Source organism: Aethalodelphis obliquidens, unplaced genomic scaffold (assembly GCF_003676395.1).
Source record: "Aethalodelphis obliquidens isolate GAN/ISIS:26980383/991018 unplaced genomic scaffold, ASM367639v1 scaffold4, whole genome shotgun sequence".
Taxonomy (NCBI): domain Eukaryota; kingdom Metazoa; phylum Chordata; class Mammalia; order Artiodactyla; family Delphinidae; genus Aethalodelphis; species Aethalodelphis obliquidens.
In genome coordinates this window covers 73,430,238-73,457,575 of record NW_020837948.1, presented here as the reverse complement: position 1 = coordinate 73,457,575, position 27,338 = coordinate 73,430,238, and the positions used below count along the sequence as shown (strand labels likewise).

Genomic DNA, 27,338 nt, shown 5'->3' with positions numbered 1-27,338 from the left:
GATCATATGGTTTTTATTCTTCAATTTGTTAATGGTGTATCACATGATTGATTTTCATATATTGAAGAATCCTTGCATCCCTGGGATAAATCCCAGTTGATCATGGTGTATGATCCTTTTAATGTGTTGTTGGATTCTGTTTGCTAGTATTTTGTTGAGGATTTTTGCATCTATATTCATCAGTGATATTGGTCTATAATTTTCTTTTTTTCTAGTGTCTTTGTCTGGTTTTGGTATCAGGGTGATGGTGGCCTCATAGAATGAGTTTGGGAGTGTTCCTTCCTCTGCTGTTTTTTGGAAGAGTTTGAGAAGGATGGGTGTTAGCTCTTCTCTAAATGTTTGGTAGAATTCACCTGTGAAGCCATCTGGTTCTGGACTTTGTTGGAAGATTTTTAATCACAGTTTCAATTTCACTACTTGTGATTGGTCTGTTCATATTTTCTATTTCTTCCTGGTTCAGTCTTGGAAGGTTATACCTTTCTAAGAATTTGTCCATTTCTTCCAGGTTGTCCATTTTATTGGCATAGATTTGCTTGTAGTAGTCTCTTAGGATGCTTTGTATTTCTGCAGTGTCTATTGTAACTTCTCCTTTTTCATTTCTAATTTTATTGATTTGAGTCCTCTCCCTTTTTTTCTTAATGAGTCTGGCTAATGGTTTATCAATTTTGTTTATCTTCCCAAAGAACCAGCTTTTAGTTTTATTGATCTTTGCTGTTATTTTCTTTGTTTCTATTTCATTTATTTTTTCTCTGATCTTTATGATTTCTTTCCTTCTGCTAACTTTGGGTTTTGTTTGTTCTTCTTTCTCTAGTTCCTTTAGGTGTAAGGTTAGATTGTTTATTTGAGATTTTTCTTATTTCTTGAGGTAGGCTGGTATTGCTATAAACTTTCCTCTCAGAACAGCTTTCGCTGCATCCCATAGGTTTTGGATCGTCATGTTTTCATTGTCATTTGTCTCTAGGTATTTTTTGATTTCCTCTTTGATTTCTTCAGTGATCTCTTGGTTATTTAGTAACGTATTATTTAGCCTCCACGTGTTTGTGTTTTTTATGTTTTTTTTCCCTGTAATTGATTTCTAATCTCATAGTGTTATGTTCAGAAAATATGCTTGATATGATTTCAGTTTTCTTAAATTTACTGAGGCTGATTTGTGATCTATCCTGGAGAATGTTCTGTGTGCACTTGAGAAGAAAGTGTAATCTGCTGTTTTGGGATGGAATGTCCTATAAATATCAATTAAATCTATCTGGTCTATTGTGTCATTTAAAGCTTGTGTTTCCTTAGGAATTTTCTGTTTGGATGATCTGTCCTTTGGTGTAAGTGAGGTGTTAAAGTCCCCTACTATTACTGTGTTACTGTTGATTTCCTCTTTTATAGCAGTTAGCAGTTGCCTTATGTATTGAGGTACTCCTATGTTGGGAGCATATATATTTATAATAGTTACATCTTCTTCTTGGATTGATCCCTTGATCATTATGTAGTCCTTCCTTGTCTCTTGTAACATTCTTTATTTTAAAGTCTACTTTATCTCATACGAGTATTGCTACTTCAGCTTTCTTTTGATTTCCATCTGCATGGAATATCTTTTTCCATCCCCTTAGTTTCAGTCTGTATGTGTCCCTAGGCCTGAAGTGGGTCTCTTGTAGACAGCATATATATGGGTCTTGTTTTTTGTATCCATCAGCGAGCCTGTGTCTTTTGGTTGGAGCATTTAATTCGTTCACGTTTAAGGTAATTATCAATATGTATGTCCCTATGACCATTTTCTTAATTGTTTTGGGCTTGTTTTTGTAGGTCCTTTTCTTCTCTTGTGTCTCCCACTTAGAGAAGTTCCTTTAGCATTTGTTGTAAAGCTGGTTTGGTGGTGCTGAATTCTCTTAGCTTTTTCTTGTCTGTAAAGCTTTTGATTTCTCCATCGAATATTGCCAGGTAGAGTAATCTTGGTTGTAGGTTCTTCCCTTTCATCACTTTAAATATGTCATACCACTCCCTTCTGGCTTTTAGAGTTTCTGCTGAGAAGTCAGCTGTTAATTTTATGGGAGTTCCCTTGTATGTTATTTGTTGTTTTTCCCTTGCTGCTTTCAGTAATTTTTCTTTGTCTTTAATTTTTGCCAATTTGATTACTATGTGTCTCGGCGTGTTTCTCCTTGGGTTTATCCTGTATGGGACTCTCTGCGCTTCCTGGACTTGGGTGGCTATTTCCTTTCCCATATTAGGGAAGTTTTCGACTATAATCTCTTCAGGTATTTTCTTGGGTCCTTTCTCTCTCTCTTCTCCTTCTGGGACCCCTATAATGCAAATGTTGTTACGTTTAATATTGTCCCAGAGGTCTCTTAGGCTGTCTTCATTTCTTTTCATTCTTTTTTCTTTATACTGTTCTGAAGCAGTGAATTCCACCATTCTGTCTTCCAGATCACTTATCCGTTCTTCTGCCTCATTTATCATGCTACTGATTCCTTCTAGTTTATTTTTCATTTCAGTTATTGTATTGTTCATCTCTGTTTGTTCTTTAATTCTTCTAGGTCTTTGTTAAACATTCCTTGCATCTTCTCGATCTTTGCCTCCATTGTTTTGCTGAGGTTCTGGATCATCTTCACTGTCATTATTCTGAATTCTTTTTCTGGAAGGTTGCCTATCTCCACTTCATTTAGTTGTTTTTCTGGCGTTTTATCTTGTTCCTTCATCTGGTACATAGCCCTCTGCCTTTTCATCTTGTCTATCTTTCTGTGAATGTGGTTTTTGTTCCACAGGCTGCAGGATTGTAGTTCTTCTTAGGACCACTGCTTTAGAATAATTCTTATCTGGTCTGTTTTTATTTTTATTTTTTATTTTGGGGGTAGGAGTTTATTAATTAATTTATTTTTGCTGTGTTGGGTCTTCGTTTCTGTGCGAGGGCTTTCTCTAGTTGTGGCAAGCGGGGGCCACTCTTCATTGCGGTGCGTGGGCCTCTCCCTATCGCGGCCTCTCTTGTTGTGGAGCACAGGCTCAGTAGTTGTGGCTCACGGGCCTAGTTGCTCCGTGGCATGTGGGATCCTCCCAGACCAGGGCTCAAACCCATGTCCCCTGCATTAGCAGGCAGATTCTCAACCACTGTGCCACCAGGGAAGCCCTCTGGTCTGGTTTTTTTTTTAAATTCTTCCACTTCATTTTTAAAATTTATTTATTTATTTGTTTTTGGCTGCGTTGGATCTTCGTTGCTACACACACACACTCTCTCTAGTTGCAGTGTGCGGGCTTCTTGTTGCAGAGCATGGGCTTTAGGCGTGCAGGCTTCAGTAGTTGCAGCACACAGGCTCAGTAGTTGTGGTTCGCGGGCTCTACAGCATAGTCAGTAATTGTGGCACACAGGATTAGTTGCTCCACGGCATGTGGGATCTTCCCAGACCAGGAATCAAACCTGTGTCCCCTGCATTGGCAGGAGGATTCTTAACCACTGTGCCACCAGGGAAGTCCCTGGTCTGTTTTTAAAACTCATTTCATTTCTCTGCTTCCACTCTTAATCTTTTTCTAATCCATCCTGTAACAACTATGCCTAGCAAATCTTCTTTTTGAAAGGTAGTATAGTATAGTGTTATGAACATTAGTTTGGAGTCAAAATTGAGTGACCTCATAATTTATCATCCCAACTGGGATACTGGATAATCTGCTAAACTGGGCCTAGCCTAGGCAATCTGGATATATGGTCAAAATCAGAGGGACTTTGATTTGAATTCTGGTTCTCCAGTTTGCTAGCAGTGTGACTTTTTAGGACTCTTAAACTTCATCTTTTTCACCTATAAAATAATGAAAATATGTACCTCTTAGGTTTGAAATGAGATTGTGTAGATACCTCTAACTGTAATGTCTAGTACATTGTGAGAACATTGAATATAATAGTCATCATTATTCCTTAAATGCCACTTTATTCCCCAGCTCAGAAACCTATAGAGGTTTCTGTTTCTTCAACAGCATTTCCTAAGGCATATTCTGTGGAAGTTTGGCTGGATTATGAAAAGTTCCTTCCCTTTCTTCCCTGAAGAAAGAGTTCTGTGTTCAGTTAAAATTGGTGAATACTAAATTACATGAGGTTAAATGGGTCTGTTCACTGAAAGTCTTCTAGGAACCTTCATAAGTTAATATACATTGGGAATCTCATCATGGCATAAGATGCATTATTTACCAAATTTATCTTAACCGTGGTCTTTTTTTTTATATAGCATCTTGAGGGACCAACATACTATAGAATACTATAGAATAAAGACCAGCATACTGTAGAATAAAGACCAGCATAATATAGAAAAAAGACCAGTGTTCTTGGCTCAACTTTTTACCTCTTTCTTCTTACTATTTTCCAACACAAACCTTCAGACATATTTGACTGTTCAGTATAATGCCTTACTATCTGGTTGTTTATGCCTTACTATCTGGTTGTTTATTATCACTTCACATGGTTTCCCAATGTGTTCATGAGCTCCTAGAGTGCAGGGACTCTGAATGATACTGTATTCTGATTCCTCTACGGTTGTTTAGTGTGCCAGGCACAGTGAGGGCAGACATGGTTCCTGCCCTTAGAGCTCTCCCTTCCCTTTCTCCCCTCCCTCTTGCCCTTCTTTGTTTTCCCTTCCCCTCCCTCCCCATATATAATTTTTTGCTGAACAATTTGAAAGTTATGTGCAGGCATCATGACATTTCACTTCAAATACTTTAGCATGTATCTCTTAAGAATAAATAACATTCTTCTGTATAATCACCATGCAATCAGCAAACTCTGAAAATTTAGCATTAATTACAATATTATTATGGACTATAAAGTCCATATTCAGATATCCCCAAACTGTCCCAACAGTGTCCTTTTCAGCTAAACTACAGACTTTATTCATATTTCACCCATTTTTCCATTAATGTCTTTTTCCTCTTTTAGGATCCAATCCAGAATCTCACATTGCACTTAGTTATCATGCCCCCCTAATTTTCCCATCTGTGACAATCCCTCAGTCTTTACTTGTCTTTTGTAGACCTTGACACTTTTGAAGTGTATTGGCCAGTTATTTTGAAGAATGTTCCTCAATTTGGGTTTATCTGGTATTTTCTCATGATTACATTATGCATTTTTCGCAAGAACACCAGAGGTGATGTGCCCTTCTCAGTGCATTGTTATCAGGGGGTATATCATGTCAGTGTGTCTTATTATTGGTGATGCCATCCTTCATCACTTGCTTAAGGTGCTGTCTACTGGGTACTGTAAAATTACTATTAATAAATGTCTTGGGGGAGATACTTTGAGACTATGCAAATATCCTGTTTCTATTCACAGATTTTAGCATTTGTCAGTGGATCTTGCCTACAGCAATGACTACTGTGGTGTTCTAATGGTGATCTTCTATTTCCCATATTCCTCCGTTATTAGTTAATTGGAATTTGTCTATAACGAAGAGCTGTCTCTTCTCTCCCATTTATGTATTTATTCAGTTTTTTTATTTCTATCACCATAGACTCATGGGTATTTATTTTATTCTATGGGTTATAATTCAGTACTATCATCATTTACTTTGTGCCCAAGTTATTCCATCTTTAGCCATTGGGAGCTCTTTCAAGTTGGCTCCTTTCCTCATTTTCTTTTTAAAATAACTTTTTATTCTGAAATTAATTCAGACTTTTAAAAATTACAGAAATAGTTGAGAGTTTCTTTCTACCTTATCTATTTATTTATCCAATTTTTTATTTGTATCAGTATCAACTCATGGATTCTTATTTTATTTATGGCTTATAATCTGTTCCTATCATTATTTTATTTCTCAAATTGTCTCAGATTAGGCCATTGTCTCTGATGCTTTTTAAATGTAGTTAAACTGACCTTCAGTTTTTTTCCCCCAGAAAACGTTGAGAGCCATGCTAGTATATACTCCTTGCCATAGTTTGGCAGAAAGAATCAAACTGCAGAGACTTCTCCGGCCAGTTGTAGACACCATCCTAGTCAAGTGTGCAGACGTCAATAGGTAAGGCCCTATAAATGAACTGCTTCAAACCGCCTTGTCCTGAAAGCCTAGCACAGAGCCTCAAACCTAGTGAGTATTTGATACATACTTACTAAATGAGGCTTTGAATACTGTTTTATAATGTGAGATTTGAAATTAACATGTAACATTTAAAGCTCTTAAGGACTAGGAAGAGCTAATGGCAAGTAAAAACCAGGCTAACAAAGTGCGTGGACCTCCACATTATTGTATGGTGATTGATTCTCTTTTATTTTAAAGTAATATTCTTAAAACTGAAGTCCAGTTGATAAGAACAGCAGGTGATATATGAGATATTACTCATTTTAGAGAATGAGTTACACAGGATAGGAACCAATAAAATCATTATACATGCTTTGCATTATCAGGACCAAAAAAACAAAAACCCCATTCCATTATTTTCTTTGTGATGGAATTTTACTCTGTGATAGTTGTGTCAGATAACAACAACAACAATTCCATATATCCCTGCAATATCCTTAAAAATCAGCAAGGAACGAGAACAGCCCTAACTGGAGGTAGAGAAATGAGGGTATGGTGATAGGGAAAATGAGCACAAGCTATGCTTTTATTAGACCGCTGGTTCTCTCTCTCTCTTTTATTTTTTCCCTTTCCATAAAGTGGGAGGAAAAGACCACTTTTCATATAATGAGCATAGCCACAGTAAACACTTTTTTGGCAGTTCTTATCTCTTCGTGTCCCAGCAGATCTCAGGTGGTAAGAAGCACTGACTCTTCCTTGGTTTGCCTCTGCCATTACCTCCTTTTGGAGCTCTTCTAGTCCAATTTTGTCTTCCTCCCTAAGTCACATGATGTAGTCTGTAGAGGATCTCAGAAATTAAGCACTTAACTTTGACTTGTTTCTCATCTCATGAAGTCTGTCTTTTGTCTCCATTGTTTCTCTACACAAGCCTACAGATTGTAAGTATTAGAGGTTTTCTTGTTGCTTAGAGAGAATACTATAAATATCTGAAAAAAATTAACAAGTAATTTGAAAAATGCATAGAAAAATCATTTCATTTCTTAATATTATAATAGGGTTTTTTCCCCTAAGAATTTCAGTGCTTTTATGGCATTTGTTTTGTTGTCCACTTTCTGAAATTCTAAAGTTAGGTTGTTTACTTGGTCACTTGAATGACTGAACATCATAAGAAATATGGTAAAGAGATGTTATGATATTTAGAAGTCATTCTGGCTATATAAAGAGAATATAAAGGTTTGCATGGGAAGACTTTGTTTTTAATTCAAGAGAACTTAATGAAAATTCAGAAATCAAAATGTCTGAGTCTTTTCTTTCTTATTTTAACAAGATATGATAATGAAAATAAGCCTTTTATCTGGTTTCATATTTAATACTTGCTGTTTATAAGAGCCAGTAGTGAAGATTCTGTGCTTAACACAGAAGATAAGGTAAAATTTATGGAATTAGACCTAATAATAAATATTATTACTTATAGTGACATCATTAATGCAGTTTTAGTGGTTGAGAAGCAAACACTCCTAAAAACATTTTTTCCCACCTTTTCACAAGGCATTACATTACTACTCTCCTTTTAATATGTATTTTGTCCAAGATTAAAATCTGATGTTGCTTCCTTTCATTTTTAGTCGCACAAGTCAGCTGTCTATATCAACGCTATTGGAATTGTGCAAAGGCCAAGCAGGAGAGTTGGCCGTTGGCAGAGAAATACTTAAAGCTGGTAATAACTTTTTACTTAAAATTAATATAGTATGTTTTATCATTTTCCTTAGACGGTCTAATCTCATAATCTCTAATAGGGCAGTTACAGGATTTTGAAATAATTTTGTAAATTGACTCAGCTAACATTAGAAATAGGAATTAATCTAAAAGGGAGATTCTTGAAATTAATATAATTCAAGTATTTTTATTAACCTTAAACCATTTGATCATGTTTTGTTTTAGATTTTAATATCACTGTTTTTCATTTATTTTTACTTTCCTTTCTGTAGGATCCATTGGTATTGGTGGTGTTGATTATGTCTTAAATTGTATTCTTGGAAACCAAACTGAATCAAACAACTGGCAAGAACTCCTGGGCCGCCTTTGTCTCATAGATAGACTGCTGTTGGAATTTCCTGCTGAATTTTACCCTCATACTGTCAGTACTGATGTTTCACAAGCTGAGCCTGTTGAAGTCAGGTAATTTTTCTTCTGAAAATACACTTCTTTCCTCCTTTTACCTACCCCATCCCCCCGCCCCCCCGCCACACCCATCCAAGAAGGACACATTTTAGATGAATGAAAGACTCAAATTACAGCATACATGTAGGTTACTGATACCTTAATATTTGATTGGCGAACACCTGAAGTCTAGGCTATTTAATTAAAAATTTTTAGATCCTTTATACTGATTTTTTTAAATGTAAAAGTTGTGAATTAGTACCATTTTATTTGTATATATTTTGCAGTAATTTTAATTTGTTTCATAATTGAATGTGTTTTTTCTTTCAGGTATAAGAAGCTGCTGTCCCTCTTAACCTTTGCTTTGCAGTCCATTGATAATTCCCACTCAATGGTTGGTAAACTCTCCAGAAGGATATATTTGAGTTCTGCAAGAATGGTTACTGCAGTACCCCATGTATTTTCAAAACTGTTAGAAATGCTGAATGTTTCCAGTTCTACTCATTTTACCAGGATGCGTCGTCGTTTGATGGCTATTGCAGATGAGGTGGAAATTGCTGAGGCCATCCAGCTGGGCATAGAAGACACTTTGGATGGTCGACATGACAGCTTTTTGAAGGCATCAGTCCCTAACAGCTGTCCAGAAGCCACAGAGAACAGTTCCTTTGAGCGCACAGACCATTTAGAGAAAACTGGAAAAGGATTGTGTGCTACAAAATTGAGTGCCAGTTCAGAGGACATTTCTGACCGACTGGCCAGCATTTCAGTAGGACTTCCTAGTTCAACAACAATGGAGCAGCCAAAGCCAATGGTTCAAACAAAAGGGAGACCCCACAGTCAGTGTTTGAACTCTTCTCCTTTATCTCATCATTCCCAACTAATGTTCCCAGCCTTGTCAAGCCCTTCTTCATCTGCCCCATCTGTACCACCTGGCACCGTAACAGATGTCTCTAAGCACAGACCTCAGGGGTTTGTTCCCTGCAAAATACCTTCTGCATCTCCTCAAACACAGCGCAAGTTTTCTCTACAGTTCCAGAGAAACTGTTGTGAAAACAAAGACTCAGATAAACTTTCCCCAATCTTTACTCAGTCAAGACCCCTGCCCTCCAGTAATATACACAGGCCAAAGCCATCTCGACCTACCCCAAGTAATACAAGTAAACAGGGAGATGCCTTAAAAAATAGCATGACACTTGATTTGAACAGTAGTTCCAAACGTGATGACGGCTTTGGCAGCAGCAGCAATAGCAGTAATGCTGTTATACCTAGTGACGAGACAGTGTTCACCCCAGTAGAGGAGAAATGCAGATTAGATGTCAATACAGAGCTCAACTCCAGTATTGAGGACCTTCTTGAAGCATCTATGCCTTCAAGTGACACAACAGTAACTTTTAAGTCAGAAGTTGCTGTGCTGTCTCCTGAAAAGGATGAAAATGATGATACCTACAAAGATGATATGAATCATAATCAGAAGTGCAAAGAAAAAATGGAAGCTGAAGAAGAAGAAGCTTTAGCGATTGCCATGGCAATGTCAGCATCTCAGGATGCCCTCCCCCTAGTTCCTCAACTACAGGTTGAAAATGGAGAAGACATCATCATCATTCAACAAGATGTAAGTATAGTCTTTAAGAGGTTAGAGAGTTTCCTCGGGCCGTGCTAAAATAAAACTAATTCAGAAATACAGCTTTTAACATGAGTTAACTGTTAGAAGCAGAGTTTTCACATAGAATTAATTATACAACAATTTTTGTATCATTATTTGAACAGAAATACTCATTGCCTATTTCAGAGGCCCTTCTGGTTGATTCTACAGTGGTGATCACTTATGCGTTTGACATTGGTCACCAACACTGTCCACTCTGAGGTCAAGTTTATAGGTGATTTGGGGAAGCCAGACTGAACAAGAGTAATATTTTGCCAGGCTGATTTCACAAACTCTTACTCTTTTAACTTAACAGTAAAAGGATTGCTCTCATTTAATATGCAGACACCAGAGACTCTACCAGGACATACCAAAGCAAAACAACCTTATAGAGAAGACACTGAATGGCTGAAAGGTCAGCAGATAGGCCTTGGAGCATTTTCTTCTTGTTATCAGGCTCAAGATGTGGGAACTGGAACTTTAATGGCTGTTAAACAGGTAAATATCTAGTGAGCATATAAATGATTGCAATTATAAAAGTGAAAAATGAGCAAATAAAGGATATATCCCCATATGTATATATTTTAGTTTTTAAAGTTTTCAGAAACCTAAATTTCTTTTTTTAAAGTATTTATTCTATTTATTTATTATTAATTTTTTTGCTGCGTTGGTTCTTAGTTGCGGCATGCGGGATCTTAATTGCGGCACGTGGGCCTCTCTCTAGTTGTGGCTTGCAGGTTTTCTGTCTCTAGTTGTGGCACGCAGCCTCTCTCGTTGAGGCATGCAGGCTCAGTAGTTGTGGCGTGAGGGCTTAGTTCCCCGACCACAGATCAAACCCACGTCCCCTGCATTGGAAGGCAGATTCCTTACGACTGGACCACCAGGGAAGTCCTGAGAAACCTAAATTTTAAAGTAGATGTTGCCACAGCACCAAAGGTATCGTGAGTTCTATTTGAAAGTTGAAGCGTGATTATTGTCATGGTTCATCAAGATGAAACATCAGGATGGGCCCTATAAAGGTTGCAGTTTTTGTTTGCACTTTTTTATATTTTATTAGCAAAGTTACTTCAGCAAAGTTACTGGTGCAATGTCATCTTGGGATTTCTGTGGTTTACTTTTTATAATGAGCATGCTTATCAAGATATGACAATAGTTGGGAACTCCCTTGTGGTCCAGTGGTTAGGACTCGGCGCTCTCACTGCTGGGGCCCGGGTTCAGTCCCTGGTCGGGGAACTAAGATCCCACAAGCCTCATGGCGAGGCCATAGTAAAGTTTTCATGTTTAAGTCATGTTGGTTCTTATGATTGGGCTTTTCTCATTTTTTTAGTCTGCCTTCAGACAGTTTGGAAAGATTGGTTATGTCTCAGTCTTCTTTCATCTCCCGATATTTTACTGCTGCTTGTTAGATTCTTATTATTTTAAAAGAGTTTGATTTGGTTTTTTTATAAAGTATCTACATTGCATCCATGAGCATAAATGCCTTCTACTATTGATATATAAGTTAATTTGGGTTTGTCCATTTTAGATTAGATTGTTAGTGAAAATTATAAATAGAAATTCATCGGAATTCAAAACTTTGTAAACATGTTTACTGAAATAGGTGACGTATGTCAGAAATACATCTTCTGAGCAAGAAGAAGTAGTAGAAGCATTAAGGGAGGAGATAAGAATGATGAGCCATCTGAATCATCCAAACATCATTAGGATGTTGGGAGCCACATGTGAGAAGAGCAATTATAATCTCTTCATTGAATGGATGGCAGGTATGTTCATGTTTTAAATTACAAATAGTGATACATAGATTTAACTTTTGCTTGATATTAAATTTAGGAAAAACCGTTTAATGAACACTTATTTTTATTAAATAGTTTAGATTCCTAAAAGTAAATTGCCTCAACATACAACATAGTAGTATGAACTGTAAATAGTTTGTCTTTCATTTAAATATAAATAAATATTCATTACCTCTAACTTTTAAACTTTTTCAGTGTGTCTTTTAAAATGATTGTGTACCATTGTTTTATAGGAATAATTTTTTTAAACCTGCCATGGTAAGATCCATATTTGTCCAGTTGGCCATCATTAATAGGACAGATTTAGGAAATATTTTAACATAACAATATAAAAATAAAATTAGTTAAGATATAGCTTTAAAAACTAACAGGTAAACTAGCACTGAAGCGTAAAGTTGAACCTTGTCATCTACTTGAACAAATAGAGACTGAGTTTTATTTTGTATTATACCGTATATACAGTAAAATAAATGACTTGGGATGTAATGAATACACAAGCACTTGGTTTCTTATTTTTTTGTGTTTGAAGAGTGTATTTCTATTTACAAATCAGTTCTTTAGTACATTCTCTGATGTTGGTTGTTACCTGGGTTGATGGTTGTACATAGGTTGACTATTATAAACAATTTTAGATGAGGCTTATTGAGTTTGTGACTTGTCCTAGGTCAGAGCTGGTAAACAGTAGGATATGAAGCCTAACTCTGGGTCTTCTGGCTCCTCCCATTCTTTTTACAAAACTTCTGTTAAATAACATGTTACCACTGTTTACTTACATCATTAAGAAAGAGATTTTGTATATCTTGGTCAAAAAGACAGAGAGGTGAATTGTACATAAGAGGAAGAGTTCCATCCAAAATTGTTAACTTTTAAAGCTTTCTGAAATCTTGACCTTCCAGAAAACCAGTTAATGAGGGTTCCATGAAAATGTCTCCTAATTGATAGGTTTTAAGATTACTGGAATGTGTTAGTTTTTAAACCAGTTTCACTTCTGAAGCAGATGATAAATTTAATATTTCAAATGTGAATGTGAGCTCATGCAGTGCAAGCTTATGTAACCAAAGTGTAATGAACAATTTTAATTTTGGCTTAAGTTTATGACAAATTATTATTATTACATGTTTAGGGGGATCTGTGGCTCATTTGCTCAGTAAATATGGAGCCTTCAAGGAATCAGTAGTTATTAACTATACTGAACAATTACTTCGTGGCCTTTCATATCTCCATGAAAACCAGATCATTCACAGAGATGTCAAAGGTAGGAATTCTTTTAATTATTATCTTCTTATTATCAATAAGCAGAAAACAAATGTAATTTTAAAACTTAGACCTTTGTTGATAGTTTCTAACTTGAAATCAACTATGGGATTGTTTCTCCTGAGTAACTCAGATCACTAGAATTATCAGAAGTGAAAGGAACTTTTCAGGGTAATCTTTCTGCCTTCCTTAGGCTGAGACTTCTTCCACAGTCTTACTGCTAATTGATGGCAAACCAAGTACCGAATCCAGGTCTCTGATTCCCCTGTCTTGGTCTCATGATGTACTTACTGCCTCCCCAAAGGTTCCTATTCCTGGCTTTATTTAAAATAACTGGGATACTGTAAACTCCTTTTAAGAAAAATCCTCTCTAATCTTTTGCAGTTTGGTTTATTAAAGAGCAACTTCGGGGAATTCCCTGGTAGTCTAGGTTAGGACTCTGTGCTTTCACTGCCAGGGTGCAGGTTCGATCCCTGGTCAGGGAACTAAGATCCTGCAAGCTGCGTGGCCAAAAAAAGAGAGCAACTTTGGTTTTCTGACATGAATGCCTTTAGGATTTGATATAACACATTCAAGTAATTTTATAACATTAATTTTTTTAAGCTATAATTATGAAATTACAGTATAAAGTCTGAATTGGGCTAGGTCAGTATGTTTCAACAGAGCTTTGTCTCAAAGTGTAAACTACACTAAAATTGGAACTTTGAGTAAAGATTTTGCTAAGAATCATTATATTAAAGGTTTAACACTTACTATTTAAAAGTTTTACGAAATCTCTGCTTTTGTTCCTTATGCCTTGATGCTTTGTCTGATTTTCCCTCTGAGGCTTTGGATTTTTTTTACACTGCAGAGACCTATGTGCCTTTACGAATGAAGTGAATTGAGAGGAAGAGTAGATTTCTCTGACACACAGTCTACTTTCTTTTGTCATTATCCTATTTCATTAGTAGTATTTTACTGAGTTTTTAATCTGTTCTTTTGTTTTTAACATATAAGGTCATTTGCTGTTTTTGTTGACAGGTGCCAATTTGCTAATTGACAGCACAGGTCAGAGACTGAGAATTGCTGATTTTGGAGCTGCAGCCAGGTTGGCATCAAAAGGAACTGGTGCAGGAGAGTTTCAGGGACAATTATTGGGGACAATTGCATTTATGGCACCTGAGGTGAGAAGCAGCTTTGAGTGTGATGAAAAAAAATATTTTGGAGTTCTGTGTGACAGCATTACACCAAATAATTTTGCAGTGTTATCCACTGTTTGCCTACTAATTAGAAGTCCACGGCCCTAAGACTAAGGTCTTAATGATATCCTTGATTTCAGACCCTTAATCCCTGCCTTTCCGTAGCCTTTAAGCAAATCTATTAAAACCTATTTCTAACACAGAATTATTCAGTAATTTATAGTAGTTGTTTTCTAGTAAACCCAAGGTGCATAATTGCTATTCTGAACTCGGCCTCTTCTGTTATGTTCAGAACTCTTCACGTTCATATGTAGTGATAATTGGTTGTCCTCTTGCTCTGTAGTTTACTGCGCGTACTGAGGCGGCTTTGAAATTCTATGATATGCCTCTCCTTCAGAACCTCACAATTCTCCAAAATATTTTTGTCCCACATAGGAGATTGAGCGTGTTAATGAAATAAATGAGACATCAGGTAGTCTGTGGAATTGTTCTTTGTACATTGTTTTGCTCTGAAGTAAAAAAACCAGAATCCATAACTACAGAATGGCTTTCTCTTTTTCTAATGAGTCATATTTCCAAATTAACTCTCTGCTTTATTTTAGGTCCTAAGAGGTCAGCAGTATGGTAGGAGCTGTGATGTATGGAGTGTTGGCTGTGCTATTATAGAAATGGCTTGTGCTAAACCACCTTGGAATGCAGAAAAACACTCCAATCATCTTGCTTTGATATTTAAGGTAATCATGAGATAAAAATTACTTCTTTCTGCTAAAATTGGCAGAAGGCAAATTTTCATGGGTTCTCCTTCCCTATCAATCTAACGTGAAGGCATATCTTCTTTGAAATAAATGTATGTGTATATATCTCCAGGAATTGATATGGTGTGGTGAATGTTGGCAGCATGAACAGTCAGTTCTCATTATTCACGGTAATCATGCTCTATCAAGTCACTGAGAACACTGAATTAGCAAATACTGAATCATTGCTCCTGGGTTTAATATGTACATATATATATGTATATGTATATATATATATATATATATATATATATATACACACACACACACACACGCACACCAAACTTATAAATTAAAATACTTGAAGCTCTTTATGTATTGTACTGTCACAAATTTTTTAATCTGTTATTTCCTGTATTTAAAAAATTCACACCTAAGTCAGAGGCCAAGGCTGTTCTACCTTTCTGACAACTTCCAAATCCATTTTCTCTACTTCCACCAGAGAATAATGTAATGTTTGAGATTTTTAGCATTTGAGTTGCACATGTGCTCATTTAAAAGCTTGGGCTTTGTAGTTATACAGACCTGGGCCCAAACCCTGGTTCCATCCTTTAACAGCCATGTGACTTATTCTGTCTACTGTCCGTTTTCTTGTTTATAAAATGGGTGTAATAATAGCACCTCCTTGATGAATTATTTATATTACATCATATTATGAGGATAAACAGAATTACCTCTGGGCCTGAGAGTAAAGCACTTAAAACACACAGTCTGTGCAGAGTGGGTAGTATTAGTCCTCCGAGCTGATCCCCAGCGCCTCTCCCCTGCCGTAATCTCCTCCAGGTCTCCCCATGCTTATATAACTTCCTCAGTCACCTGAAAATAAAAAATCAGTGCAGTTGTGTTTCTGATATACTAAATTGACTGGCCAGGTTTAGTCTTACTTACTCTGAATAGCTCTCTGTGCTGAAAAAACAGAAAATGTGCAATGAAGGAAAGAGGACAAACCATTTTGGAGAGTATGAGGAAAGCAGAATTGATCTGAGTGACTATTTCACCTGCCTCATCATTGTGATGCACTTCGCCTTGTTCATTTGAGACAATAAAGAGAACTGTAGCTCCATCTGATCAGCATGTATTTGGTCAAATTCATGAGTTTTTCCATAGACACCGTGTTAGCAAAAAGTCCACCCACTTTTAATTCTTCTATGTATAGGAGGCATATATAGAGGTTATGAAATATATGCACGTGTACTTCGGTATCAGAAGCTCCAGTTGTGGAGAACTTTAACCCTAGTGTTTTCTCTTACAGATTGCCAGTGCAACTACTGCTCCATCAATCCCTTCACATTTGTCTCCTGGTTTACGAGATGTGGCTCTTCGCTGTTTAGAACTTCAACCTCAGGACAGACCTCCATCAAGAGAGCTACTGAAGCATCCAGTCTTCCGTACTACATGGTAGCCAATTATACAAATAAACTGTAATGGAGACAGGATGCTCAACAAGAGAAAAAACTTTTGTGGGGAACCACATTGATAATCTGCTGGCCTTCATGCCACTGAACAGCTATGAACAAGATCAGTGGGGAACCCTTACCTAAGTATGTGATTGACAAATCATGATTTGTACCTAAGCTTAGTATGCAAAAGTCCACAATTTGTGCAGAAACTGTAAACTGTGCCTTTCAAAGAACTGGCCCTAGGTAAACAGGAAAGCAATGAAGTTTGCATGATTAATTAACAGAAGCATAATTTTTTGGAGCACTTTTTCAGCAATATTAGCAGCTGAGGGGCTCAGGATCTGTTTTAATGTTTCAGTTATTCTTCCATTTCATATTGTGATCACAAGCAGGGGGTTCTGCAGTTGGTTTTTTTGTTTTTTTTTTTTTTGGTCACTGGCTATAAAAATCAGTATCTGCCTCTTTTAGGTCAGAATATGCTATAAGTAGCAGTAAATAAATATATTTTTAAAAGTTGATAACTTCTTTATGACCCACAATTGACCTTTATCTTTTTAAATGCCTGGGCAATTGTGGTTCATTGTGCATTTTACTGTTGGCCCATTCATTTCGTTTTTGGAAATTATGGTTCTATATTTTCATTTCACCTTCATTTATGTTTAATATTCAGGGAAAGGTGATCTTTTCAAACCAGAAAAAAAAAAAAAGAACTAGATGTGAACCAGAGTTTATTAAATATCTTGCTATTGCAAGAGTTTTTTAAAATATAGATGCAATTTTGTTTGTTTTTAAAATTGGAATATGATAAAATACTACCTTCATTGAGTCAGTCACTGCTCTTCTTATGCAGGTTAAATATAAATTAAGTGAAAATCAACTGTTCTCTGTGATGCAGCTCACAACCAAGATCAAGATGACCTTGAAATGTATTTGAATTTTTTTAATGTATCGGTTTCTTTTGTAGGAAACTTCACACCATTTAAGTCTTACTCTGTATGTAATTATCCATCATGCATCATCACCACTGATAACAACGTTAACTGCTGTTTTCCTTCTACCATGCATTATCTCTTTACAGTAGGCCTGGCTGATAGATAGATAAAGAAAAATTAACTTACTCAACTAGGAATGAGTGTTTCTAAACAATAAATTTGCTTTGAACTTGGAAAATGTGTTCAGAAAGATAAGTGAAACAATTTCATTTACACACTAATTCCTTGGATTTTGCACAGTTATCTAATGGTTTTTGTCTAAACTGAATTCAGATGCATGGAATCCTGAAGGAAAATGGCAGCTCTTTTACCCTTTTTTCTGTGAGTCTTTTAAATTAAGTACTGATTAAGTATTTAATACAGCTTTTTGAGATGTTAAGTTTTAACTCTTCAGAAGCCAGTTGAATTGTTGCAGAGTTAAATAAAATTGGTTATTCTCAAAGACTCAGGATAAGCTAAATAAGCTATATAGAGTACATTTTAAATGTACAACACAAATTGGAAGTAAAATAAGTTACAAGATAAGTTTACAGGGATATATTGCATATAATTTTTAAAAGGCAGTTTTTTTATATGAATGTGTTTCTTAGTGAAATTTTACATTCCTTTGGTTGGAAGATTGGCAATATTTGAAGAGTTAAACATAGTACAGAAATGTGAAGTTTGGTAGCTCTAAATGTGTTGTATTTTCTTTCTTTTTTTTTTTTTGACTACTTAGAATTTTCACAGTTCTAATAAGATTGTTTCCAAGTCTCTCATGTGCAAGCTTTAAAGGATGCACTCTTGCCATTTTATGTACTGGAAGATCATTGGTCAGATTAATACTGTGTCTGACAGAGATGTAAACTGTATAAACTGAGGAACCTCAGCTAATCAGTATTACTTTGTAGATCACCATGCCCACCACATTTCAAACTCAGACTGCCTCTAGATGTCAGAAATCCATTGTTTGAGTTTGTTTGCAGTTCCCTCAGCTTGCTGGTAATTGTGGTGTTTTGTTTTTTGTTTTGTTTTCAATGCAAATGTGATGTAATATTCTTATTTTCTTTGGATCAAAGCTGGACTGAAAATTGTAATGTGTAATTATTTTTGTGTTCTTAATGTTATTTGGTACTCAAGTTGTAAATAACGTCTACTGCTGTTTATTCCAGTTTCTACTACCTCAGGTGTCCTATAGATTTTTCTTCTACCAAAGTTCACTTTCACAATGAAATTATATTTGCTGTATGACTATGATTCCTAAGACTTCCAGGGCTTAAGGGCTAACTTCTATTAGCACCTTACTGTGTAAGCAAATGTTACAAAAAAAATCTCTGGGTTAAGATAATTTGGCTTAAATGTATCCTTTGTTATTTTAAATATATCAAGATATTTTAATTAAAATTTTTACCCCATTGAACCACTTTTATAGTATTTGTACCTATTTTGGTGTTTTGTCTTTATAGTAAATAAAAGTTTTTGAACAAAGGTTGTTATTTTTATTTATTTTGAAATAATTTCATACTGACAAAAAAGTCCTAAGAACACCACAAAGTGCTCCCATATATACCATTCACCCAAAAGCCCCATTCAGATTTTGCCAGCAGCCCAGTTATATCCTTTATAGCAAAAGGATCCAAACCAAGATCAGCTTTGCTCTTGGCTATGTTTCTTGAGTCCCATTCAATCCAGAACCATTCCTTATGCCTTCCTTGACCCTGACGACCTTAATTTACTGTTTTATAGAAGTCCCTCAATTTGCATTTGGTGATTCCTCATGATTCAATTCAGAGTATGCATTTGTGACAGGAATATCTCAGAGATGATGGTGCAGGCAGTGTTCTTTTCAGTGTCTCCTATCCGGAGGTATACAAGGTCAGTTTGTCCCATTGCTGGTGATACAAACTGTGATCATCTGAGAAGGCTTTGCCACTGTAAAGTTACTCTTTCCCTTTATAATTAATATCTACCTTTATATTAAATATTTTGTGGAGGTGACACTTTGAGGCTACATAAATAGCTTGTTATTCATCCAACTTTAGCTCTCTGCTCTTAACTTTCTTGCCTGAATTATTACTCTGATGGTTGCCAGACACTGGTTTTCTGGTTCCTGCACTCCTTCTGTATTCTGTTAATGGGCATTTTTCTATAAGGAAGACCTTTCTCTTCTTTGTTATTCATATATATCAAAATGGGTTTGTGGATTCCTATTCAGTGAGATAAAATCCATTACTGTCATCACATATTTCCTCAAATTGTCACATTTAGCCATTGGGAGCCTCTCAGAGCTAGCTTCTCTATGGACTGACAAGCCACCATTATTCTTTGAACACTTCTATACTTTCAGACCCATCTCGTGAGTTTGGTTCATCCCTGGGATCAGCCATTTTTCCAAAGAGCCCTGACTGGTATTTAAAAACTGGGTGCTAGATACACTCATTACTCCTGGGTATCACTGCTCCCAGGCCCTCTTGGTAGACAAAGCTAGAATATATGTTTTTTTGCATACGTATGCAGAATACATATATATATATACCTACCCATACACACACATAAACCATGAGTTCACACTAACCTTTCCATTTCAATATACCAACATCCAGGTTCATTCAAGCTTTCCCTCTTTCCATATTTGTAACTCCTTTTCTGGACAGTAAGAAACCTGGCTCCCATTTGCCTCAATATGTTGACTGACTTGCTCAAGCTCTCCACCCACCCATGTAACCCATCTCCTGATCCCCGTTAGGCTGCCACCTCAGTCGGCTGCCTTCTCTGCATGGGCCCCAACCCCTGCTGGACTGCCCTTGTTCCAGCTTACCTAAAGCCAGACACACACGTATGTATACTTTATTTTTTAGGGCAGTTTTAGGTTCACAACGAAATGGAGCAGAAGATTCAGGGATTTCCCCCGTAACTCCTGGCCTCACATACTGCACAGCCTACCCCACTATCAACACTGAAGGGCTTTTTGACAAAATAAAGGAAAGCTTTATTTAAAATTGTTCTTTAAAAAAAAAAATTAACTGAAAATTATACCTTTTTTAAAAAAATCTTATGTGGTTTGACATGTTATATACTTGCACATAAATACTACTACTGTTCCCAGACAGCACAGATTAAACTTAATTGATCCTGTTCATACAACTCTTTTTATATCAGACATAAAAAAAGCATAAAAACCATCCTCTTATGTTAAACTGTTGGGAATAGGAATAAAGATTTATTCAACAGCTACTATTTGTCAGGCATACTTTACAACAGTGATTATACTCCATTTCACAAATGAGGAAATAAGGCAATTTCAATCATTCTGCAATTCAGGCTGTACCAGGGAACTCACTTGGCCTACCCCAGAGTTTTAGTCTTAGATTGTACCTTGTGGTTGTGTGTTACTGTTTTCTACTTTCATCCTTCGTATTTCTGCTCAGTAGTTGTTTCTCACATGATCACCCTGCAAGATAGGTAATGTCACTGAAAACTGTGAGTTCAGAAGCTATCTTGTGTCTCTACATTGTTTTAAACTTTCTGTATAACGTGATTTAAAATGTACACCTTTTAAATAGGCTCTGGATGTTTTCCCTAAAGGGCACACTTCAGTCATTTCAGGAAAATATTAACTTTGAGAAAAGCTTTCTGTTTCAGAGGAATTAATAAATTAATTCTGTTCCTTGATTTTACTTCAATGATATTAACAGTTTTACAAAATGACCAAATCTGCAGGTTAGATGGAATCTAGAAAAATGTTGGGGTATCATGCCCACATGGAAATGCCAATGAATGCATTTGTGAACTGATACAGTAATTCACTTGTTATAAAACAAAATGCATGAAATACTGCAGTCACTGGAGAACACAGTGACAAACGTATGCAAACTGCCATATTTCCATGTCATGACAATTTTTAGGTTTGTCATTTTAAAAATTTCTGCTATAAGCAAAAATTGCATGTTGAATTGAGATGTAAGGTAGGAAAGGATGGGTCTTTTAAAGTAGGTGATGATGATGGACTTCGTGACCACAGAGCCTGAGACATCACCTGGGTCAAGTCTGGCTCTGCCACTTGCTAGCCGTGTAACCCCACAACAGCTTTGTAAGAAGTAAGAGAACCTATGTAAATGGCTAAGAACAGTACCAGGCACAGTGGATGCACAATATGTATTTTATGAATGAATGAGTGACCCAAAAGTCACAGACTCAAATGCCTGTGGACCTAGAAGTGTCCTTAGCAGAGCTTTTGGCTAACCTGAGAGTTCATGCCAAATTCATGTCCAAGCGGGGTCCACGGTTACCATGTTGGAATGAAAAAAAAAAAAAGCCCAGTGTTTCCAAAGCCTCTGAATTTTCCAAAGAAGCTGGAGAGATCTGGATTTTACATGCAATTTCTTGTTTACACATTGGAAACTAATTTTAAATTTTATAAGGAACAGTAGGCTAAACAAAACTCATATGCTTGATCTGGCGTGTGACTAGCTGCTTTTTGACCTCTGACCTGGGTCCAGGCTTATAAAACAAAAAATGAAGTAGAAAATCAGAGTGAAATCTCAGCTTTAGGAAACTGGATCCAGGACTTTTGTCTTCTGAGATATATGAGATAAGGGGGAAATGGAGATGCTGATTATAGATGCTAGAGAACTAACCTATGAAGAGAAAATTAATGTCTAGTTTTATGCACTAATGTGAAATGCTTACCGCTAAAGCCTAATTATCATGTAGCAAACTATGTATATAGCATTCAAATATGCAGGACTTCCCGGTGGTCCACTGGTAAAGAATCCACCTTACAATGCAGGGGACATGGGTTTGATCCCTGGTCTGGGAACTAAGATCCCACATGCCACGGGGCAACTAAGCCCATGGACCACAACTACTGAGCCCACATGCCTCAACTAGAGAGCCTGCATGCCGCAAACTACAGAGCCCACGTGCTCTGGAAACTGCACGCCACAGCTAGAAAAGAGAAAACCCACACACCACAACTAGAGAGAAGCCCGCATGCCACAAGGAAGAGCCCGCACGCTACAATAAAAGATCCAGCATGCCTCAATGAAGATCCCGCATGCTGCAACTAAGACCCAACACAGCCAAAAACAAATAAGTAAAATCTTAGAAAAACAAACAAATATGCCATCACAGTATAGCTAGTCTGTGAGTTTCATTTTACAGTAGGTACTCTGCATGATCTGTGACTAAAGAACTTCATCCACAACTGAAGCTGGTCTCATCACTTGAGATCAACCTGGTATTACTGTGGCCCATGCCCCATGGCCCTCAGTTCAGAACTTTGCCAAACCTGTAGAGATAAAACTAGGCTAAGCTGATGACATAAGAGGCAAAGTCTTCATGCCCCAAAGTTCCTTTCCCACAATGCTGAAATTCGTATTGGAGTTTATTTTTGAGATAACTAAGTGCTATTTTCCCTTAAAGTCAATTTGCTTAATGAGATCTCACAACATCTACGTAGACATACTCAGAGGATAAGAGTTGTAACTAGGATGAAAGGGAAAGAAAGAAAAGGAGGAGGAATAATGAGGTATGGGGAAATATTGAAAAATCTTTGGCAGGGAGTAGCACAACTATATTTGCATTTTATAAAGATCACTCCAGCAGTATCTTGAAGAAGGAATCAAAGGGGTCGTACCAGAGGCAGAAAGAAAGTCCGAAGACAACTGCATTATCTAGATAAGAAAGTGTGAGGGGAGGGCTTCCCTGGTGGCGCAGCGGTTGAGAGTCCGCCTGCCAATGCAGGGGACACAGGTTCGTGCCCCGGTCTGGGAAGACCCCACATGCCGCGGAGCGGCTGGGCCCGTGAGCCATGGCCACTGAGCCTGCGCATCCGGAGCCTGTGCTCTGCAACGGGAGAGGCCACAACAGTGAGAGGCCCGGTACCGCAAAAAAAAAAGGAAGTGTGAAGGGAGAGTGATGTCAGCATCAGGGCAGAATACAATGTCCCTAACAACACTGAATCATGAAGAAAGAGAAAATCTGAACAGACCAATAACAAGTAAGGAAACTGAATCAGTAAACAAAAACCTCTCAACAAAGAAAAGCCCAGGGGGGCTTCCCTGGTGGCACAGTGATTGAGAATCTGCCTGCTAATGCAGGGGACACGGGTTCGAGCCCTGGTCTGGGAGGATCCCACATGCTGCGGAGCAACTAGGTCCGTGAGCCACAACTACTGAGCCTGCACGTCTGGAGCCTGTGCTCCACAACAAGAGAGGCCGCGACAGTCAGAGGCCCGCGCACTGCCATGAAGAGTGGCCCCCACTTGCCACAACTAAAGAAAGCCCTCGCACAGAAACGAAGACCCAACACAGCAAAAATAAATAAATAAATTACTAAACTCCTACCCCCAACATCTTCTTAAAAAAAAAAAAAGAAAAGGAAAAGCCCAGGACCAGATGGTTTTGCTGGTGAGTTCCATCAAACATTTAAAGAATTAACGCCAATCCTTTTCAAACTCTTCAAAAAAACTGAAGAGGAGGGAACACTCCCAAGCTCATTTTTTGAGCCCAGTGTTACCCTGATATCAAAGACAGAATCGGACACTACAAAAAAGAAAACTACAGGCCACAGGTGGTCCAGGATGGCCGTGTAGGAAGATCCTGAACTCACCTCCTCCCACAGGTACACCAAATCTACAACTACATATGGAATATTTCCCTCTGGAAAAGACCTGAAAACTAGCTGACCAGCTCCTTCACGACAAATGATAAAAGGGCCACATTGAGGCAGAGGCAGAGAAGTGATCTCACTAAAACCCCACCCTCAGTGCAGCGACCCACAGTCAGGAGGGATGTCAAAAATGCAGAGCTTCTCCCTGAGGAGTGAGGGGTTTGTGCCACACATCGGGTGCCCCGACCCTTGGGACCTGCAGTGGAGAGATGAGCCCCCAAAAGGTCTGGCTTGGGAAACCAACAGAGCTCACGTCCAGGGGACCCAAAGGGCTGTACAGAACTGAGACATTTCTCTTAAAGGGCTCATGTGCAGACTCACTTGCCCTGGGGACCAGTGAAAAGCAGCAGTTTGAAAAGTGCCTGTTCTCCACCGTGGCTGTATCAATTTACATTCCCACCAACAGTACGAGAGGGTTCCCTTTTCTCCACACCCTCTCCAGCATTTGTTGTTTGTAGACTTTTTGATGATGGCCATTCTGACTGGTGTGAGGTGATACCTCACTGTAGTTTTGATTTGCATTTCTCTAATAATTAGTGATACTGAGCATCTTTTTTTTTTTTTTTTTTTTTTATACTGAGCATCTTTACACGTGCCTGTTGGCCATCTGTATGTCTTCTTTGGAGAAATGCCTATTTAGGTCTTCTGCCCATTTTTTTGATTGGGTTGGTTTTTTTGTTTTTGATATTAAGCTGTATGAGTTGTTTATATATTTTAGAAATTAATCCCTTTTTGGTCTCTTCATTTGCAAATATTTTCTCCCATTCTGTAGGTTGTCTTTCTGTTTTGTGTATGGTTTCCTTTGCTATGCAAAAGCTTTTAAGTTTAATTAGGTCCCACTTATTTTTGCTTTTGTTTCCATTAATCTAGGAGACAGATCCAAAAAAAAATATTGCTGCAATTTATGTCAAAGCGTGTTCTGCCTATGTTTTCCTCTAGGAGCTTTATAGTATCTGGTCTTACATTTATGTCTTTAATCCATTTTGAGTTAATTTTTGTATGCGGTGTTAGTGAATGTTCTAATTTCATTCTTTTACATGTAGCTGTCCAGTTTTCCCAGCACAAATTATTGAAGAGACTGTCCTTTCTTCATTGTATATTCTTGCCTCTTTTGTCATAGATTAATTGACCATAAGTGCGTGGTTTATTTCTGGGCATTCTCTATCCTGTTCCACTGATCTATGTGTCTGTTTTTGTGCCAATACCATACTGGTTTTTTTTTTAACATCTTTATTAGAGTATAATTGCTTTACAATGCTGTGTTAGTTTCTGTTGTATAACGAAGTGAATCAGCTATACATATACATACATCCCCATATCTCCTCCCTCTTGTGTCTCCCTCCCACCCTCCCTATCCCACCCCTCTTGGTGGTCACAAAGCACCAAGCTGATCTCCCTGTGTACCATACTGTTTTGATTACTATAGCTTTGTAGTAATTTACAGTATAGTCTGAAGTCAGGGAGTGTGGTTCCTCCAGCTCCATTCTTCTTTCTCAAGATTGTTTTGGCTATTGGGGGTCTTTTGTGTTTCCATACAAATTTTAAAATTATTTGTTCTAGTTCTGTGAAAAATGCCATTAGTATTTTGATAGGGATTGCACTGAATCTGTAGATTGCTTTGAGTAGTATAGTCATTTTCACAATGTTGAATCTTCCAGTCCAAGAACATGCTATATCTTTCCATCTGTTTGTGTCATCTTCAATTTCTTTCATCAGTGTCTTTCTTTTTTTTTGGCTGCACCAGGTCTTAGTTGAAGCATGTGGGATTTTTGTTGCAGCATGTGGACTCTTTAGTTGTGGCATGTAGGCTCTTAGTTACGGCATGCATGTGGGATCTAGTTCCCTGACCAGGGATTGAACCCAGGCCCCCTGCATTGGGAGCACAGAGTCTTAACCACTGGACCACCAGGGAAGTCCCTCATCAGTGTCTTATAGTTTTCCAAGTATGACTCTTGTATATCTGTAGGTAGGTTTATTTCTAGGTATTTTATTCTTTTTGATGCAGTGGTAAATGGGATTGTTTCTTTAATTTCTCTCATATTATGTTGTTAGTGTGTAGAAACTAACAGATTTCTGTATATTAATTTCCTTCAACTTTACCGATTTCATTGATATGAGTTCTAGTAGTTTCCTGGTAGCATCTTTAGGATTTTCTATATATAGTATCATGTCATCTGCAAACAGTGACAGTTTTACTTCTTCTTCTCCAATTTGGGTTCCTTTTATTTCTTTTTATTCTCTGATTGCTGTGGCTAGTACAAAAGTGGCGAGAGTGGGCATTCTTGTCTTGTTCTGATCTTAGAGGAAATGCTTTCAGATTTTCACCATTGACTATGATGTTAGCTCTGGGTGTGTCATATATGGCCTTTATCATGTCGAGGTATGTTCCCTGTATGCCCACTTTCTGGAGAGTTTTTATCATAAATGGATGTTGAATTTTATCCAAAGCTTTTTCTGCATCTATGATCATCTCCATATGAGATGATCATATGGCTTTTATTCTTCAATTTGTTAATGTGGTGTATCACATTGACTGATCTATGGATACTGAAAAATCCTTGCATTCCTGGGATAAATCCCACTTGACCATGGTGTATGATCCTTTTAATGTATTGTTGAATTTGGTTTGCTAGTGATATTGTGAGCATATTTGCATCTATGTTCATCAGTAATATTGGCCTGTAATTTTCTTTTTTGTGGTATCTTTGTCTGGCTTTGGTATCAGGGAGATGGTGTCCTCATAGAATGAGTTCAAAAGTGTTCCTTCCTCTGCAATTTTTTAGAATAGTGTTAGAAGGATAGGTGTTAACTCTTCTCTAAACTTTTGGTAGAATTCACTTGTGAAGCCATTTGGTCTTTTGTTTATTGGGAGTTTTTAAATTACTGATTCAATTTCAGTATTCATAAAAGTTTTAGGTCATGAAAAACAAATAAAAGCAGAGGTAGATTAAATTAGACTAGATTAACTTTGACCCAGTTTAAAAAACAAATAATAAAAACAGTTATAAAAGGTATTTTTGAAATTAGAGAAATTTAAATATGGGCTATATTCATGATATTGAATTACTGTTCACTTTTAAAGATACAATGGTAATGTGATTATGTAGAAAATGTCATTCTTATATATGTGTGTGTGGAGAGAGAGAGAGAGAGAGAGAGGAATTGTTACAAAATGTTAACAACTGGTGAACCTACATAAAAGATATATGGCTGTTCACTGAACTTTTCTGTAGGTTAGAAATTTTCAAAATAAAAAATTAGGAAAATATTTATGTTTGTATATTCTTTGGTTTGTTGTCATTTATTTTTTTGTATTTTACTTTGATTTCCTTTTTTTTTCTTTTTTTTTTTCCTGCAGCTGGGCTCCTGTATTTCAGTGGCAATTCAGCCTACACTAATTGACCACCAGTGAAAGAATTATTTACGGAATTACACAACATCCAGAAGAGGGCAGCAGAGTAAAAGTTTTCTTTAATTAAAGGATGATCTTAACAGTGTA

General features: G+C 37.1%; 1 protein-coding gene and 1 long non-coding RNA gene across 3 annotated transcripts in view; one reads left to right on the top strand and one right to left on the bottom strand.

Annotated features, from left to right (window-relative positions):
* Positions 1–18,655, top strand: part of MAP3K1 (mitogen-activated protein kinase kinase kinase 1) — an 87,340-nt gene extending 68,685 nt beyond the window's left edge. For both annotated transcript variants that reach the window (XM_027101087.1, XM_027101088.1), the window contains 10 exons: positions 5,854–5,975; positions 7,601–7,692; positions 7,964–8,153; positions 8,466–9,747; positions 10,123–10,275; positions 11,378–11,540; positions 12,694–12,825; positions 13,845–13,987; positions 14,605–14,736; positions 16,049–18,655. In XM_027101087.1, coding sequence (XP_026956888.1) covers positions 5,854–5,975; positions 7,601–7,692; positions 7,964–8,153; positions 8,466–9,747; positions 10,123–10,275; positions 11,378–11,540; positions 12,694–12,825; positions 13,845–13,987; positions 14,605–14,736; positions 16,049–16,198 — 2,559 coding nt within the window. In that variant the 3' untranslated portion in view covers positions 16,199–18,655. The remainder of the gene's footprint in view (positions 1–5,853; positions 5,976–7,600; positions 7,693–7,963; positions 8,154–8,465; positions 9,748–10,122; positions 10,276–11,377; positions 11,541–12,693; positions 12,826–13,844; positions 13,988–14,604; positions 14,737–16,048) is intronic.
* Positions 15,502–27,338, bottom strand: part of LOC113617527 (uncharacterized) — a 21,938-nt gene continuing 10,101 nt past the window's right edge. Inside the window, exon 3 of the long non-coding RNA XR_003431680.1 lies at positions 15,502–15,612. This is a non-coding gene — a long non-coding RNA (uncharacterized LOC113617527). The remainder of the gene's footprint in view (positions 15,613–27,338) is intronic.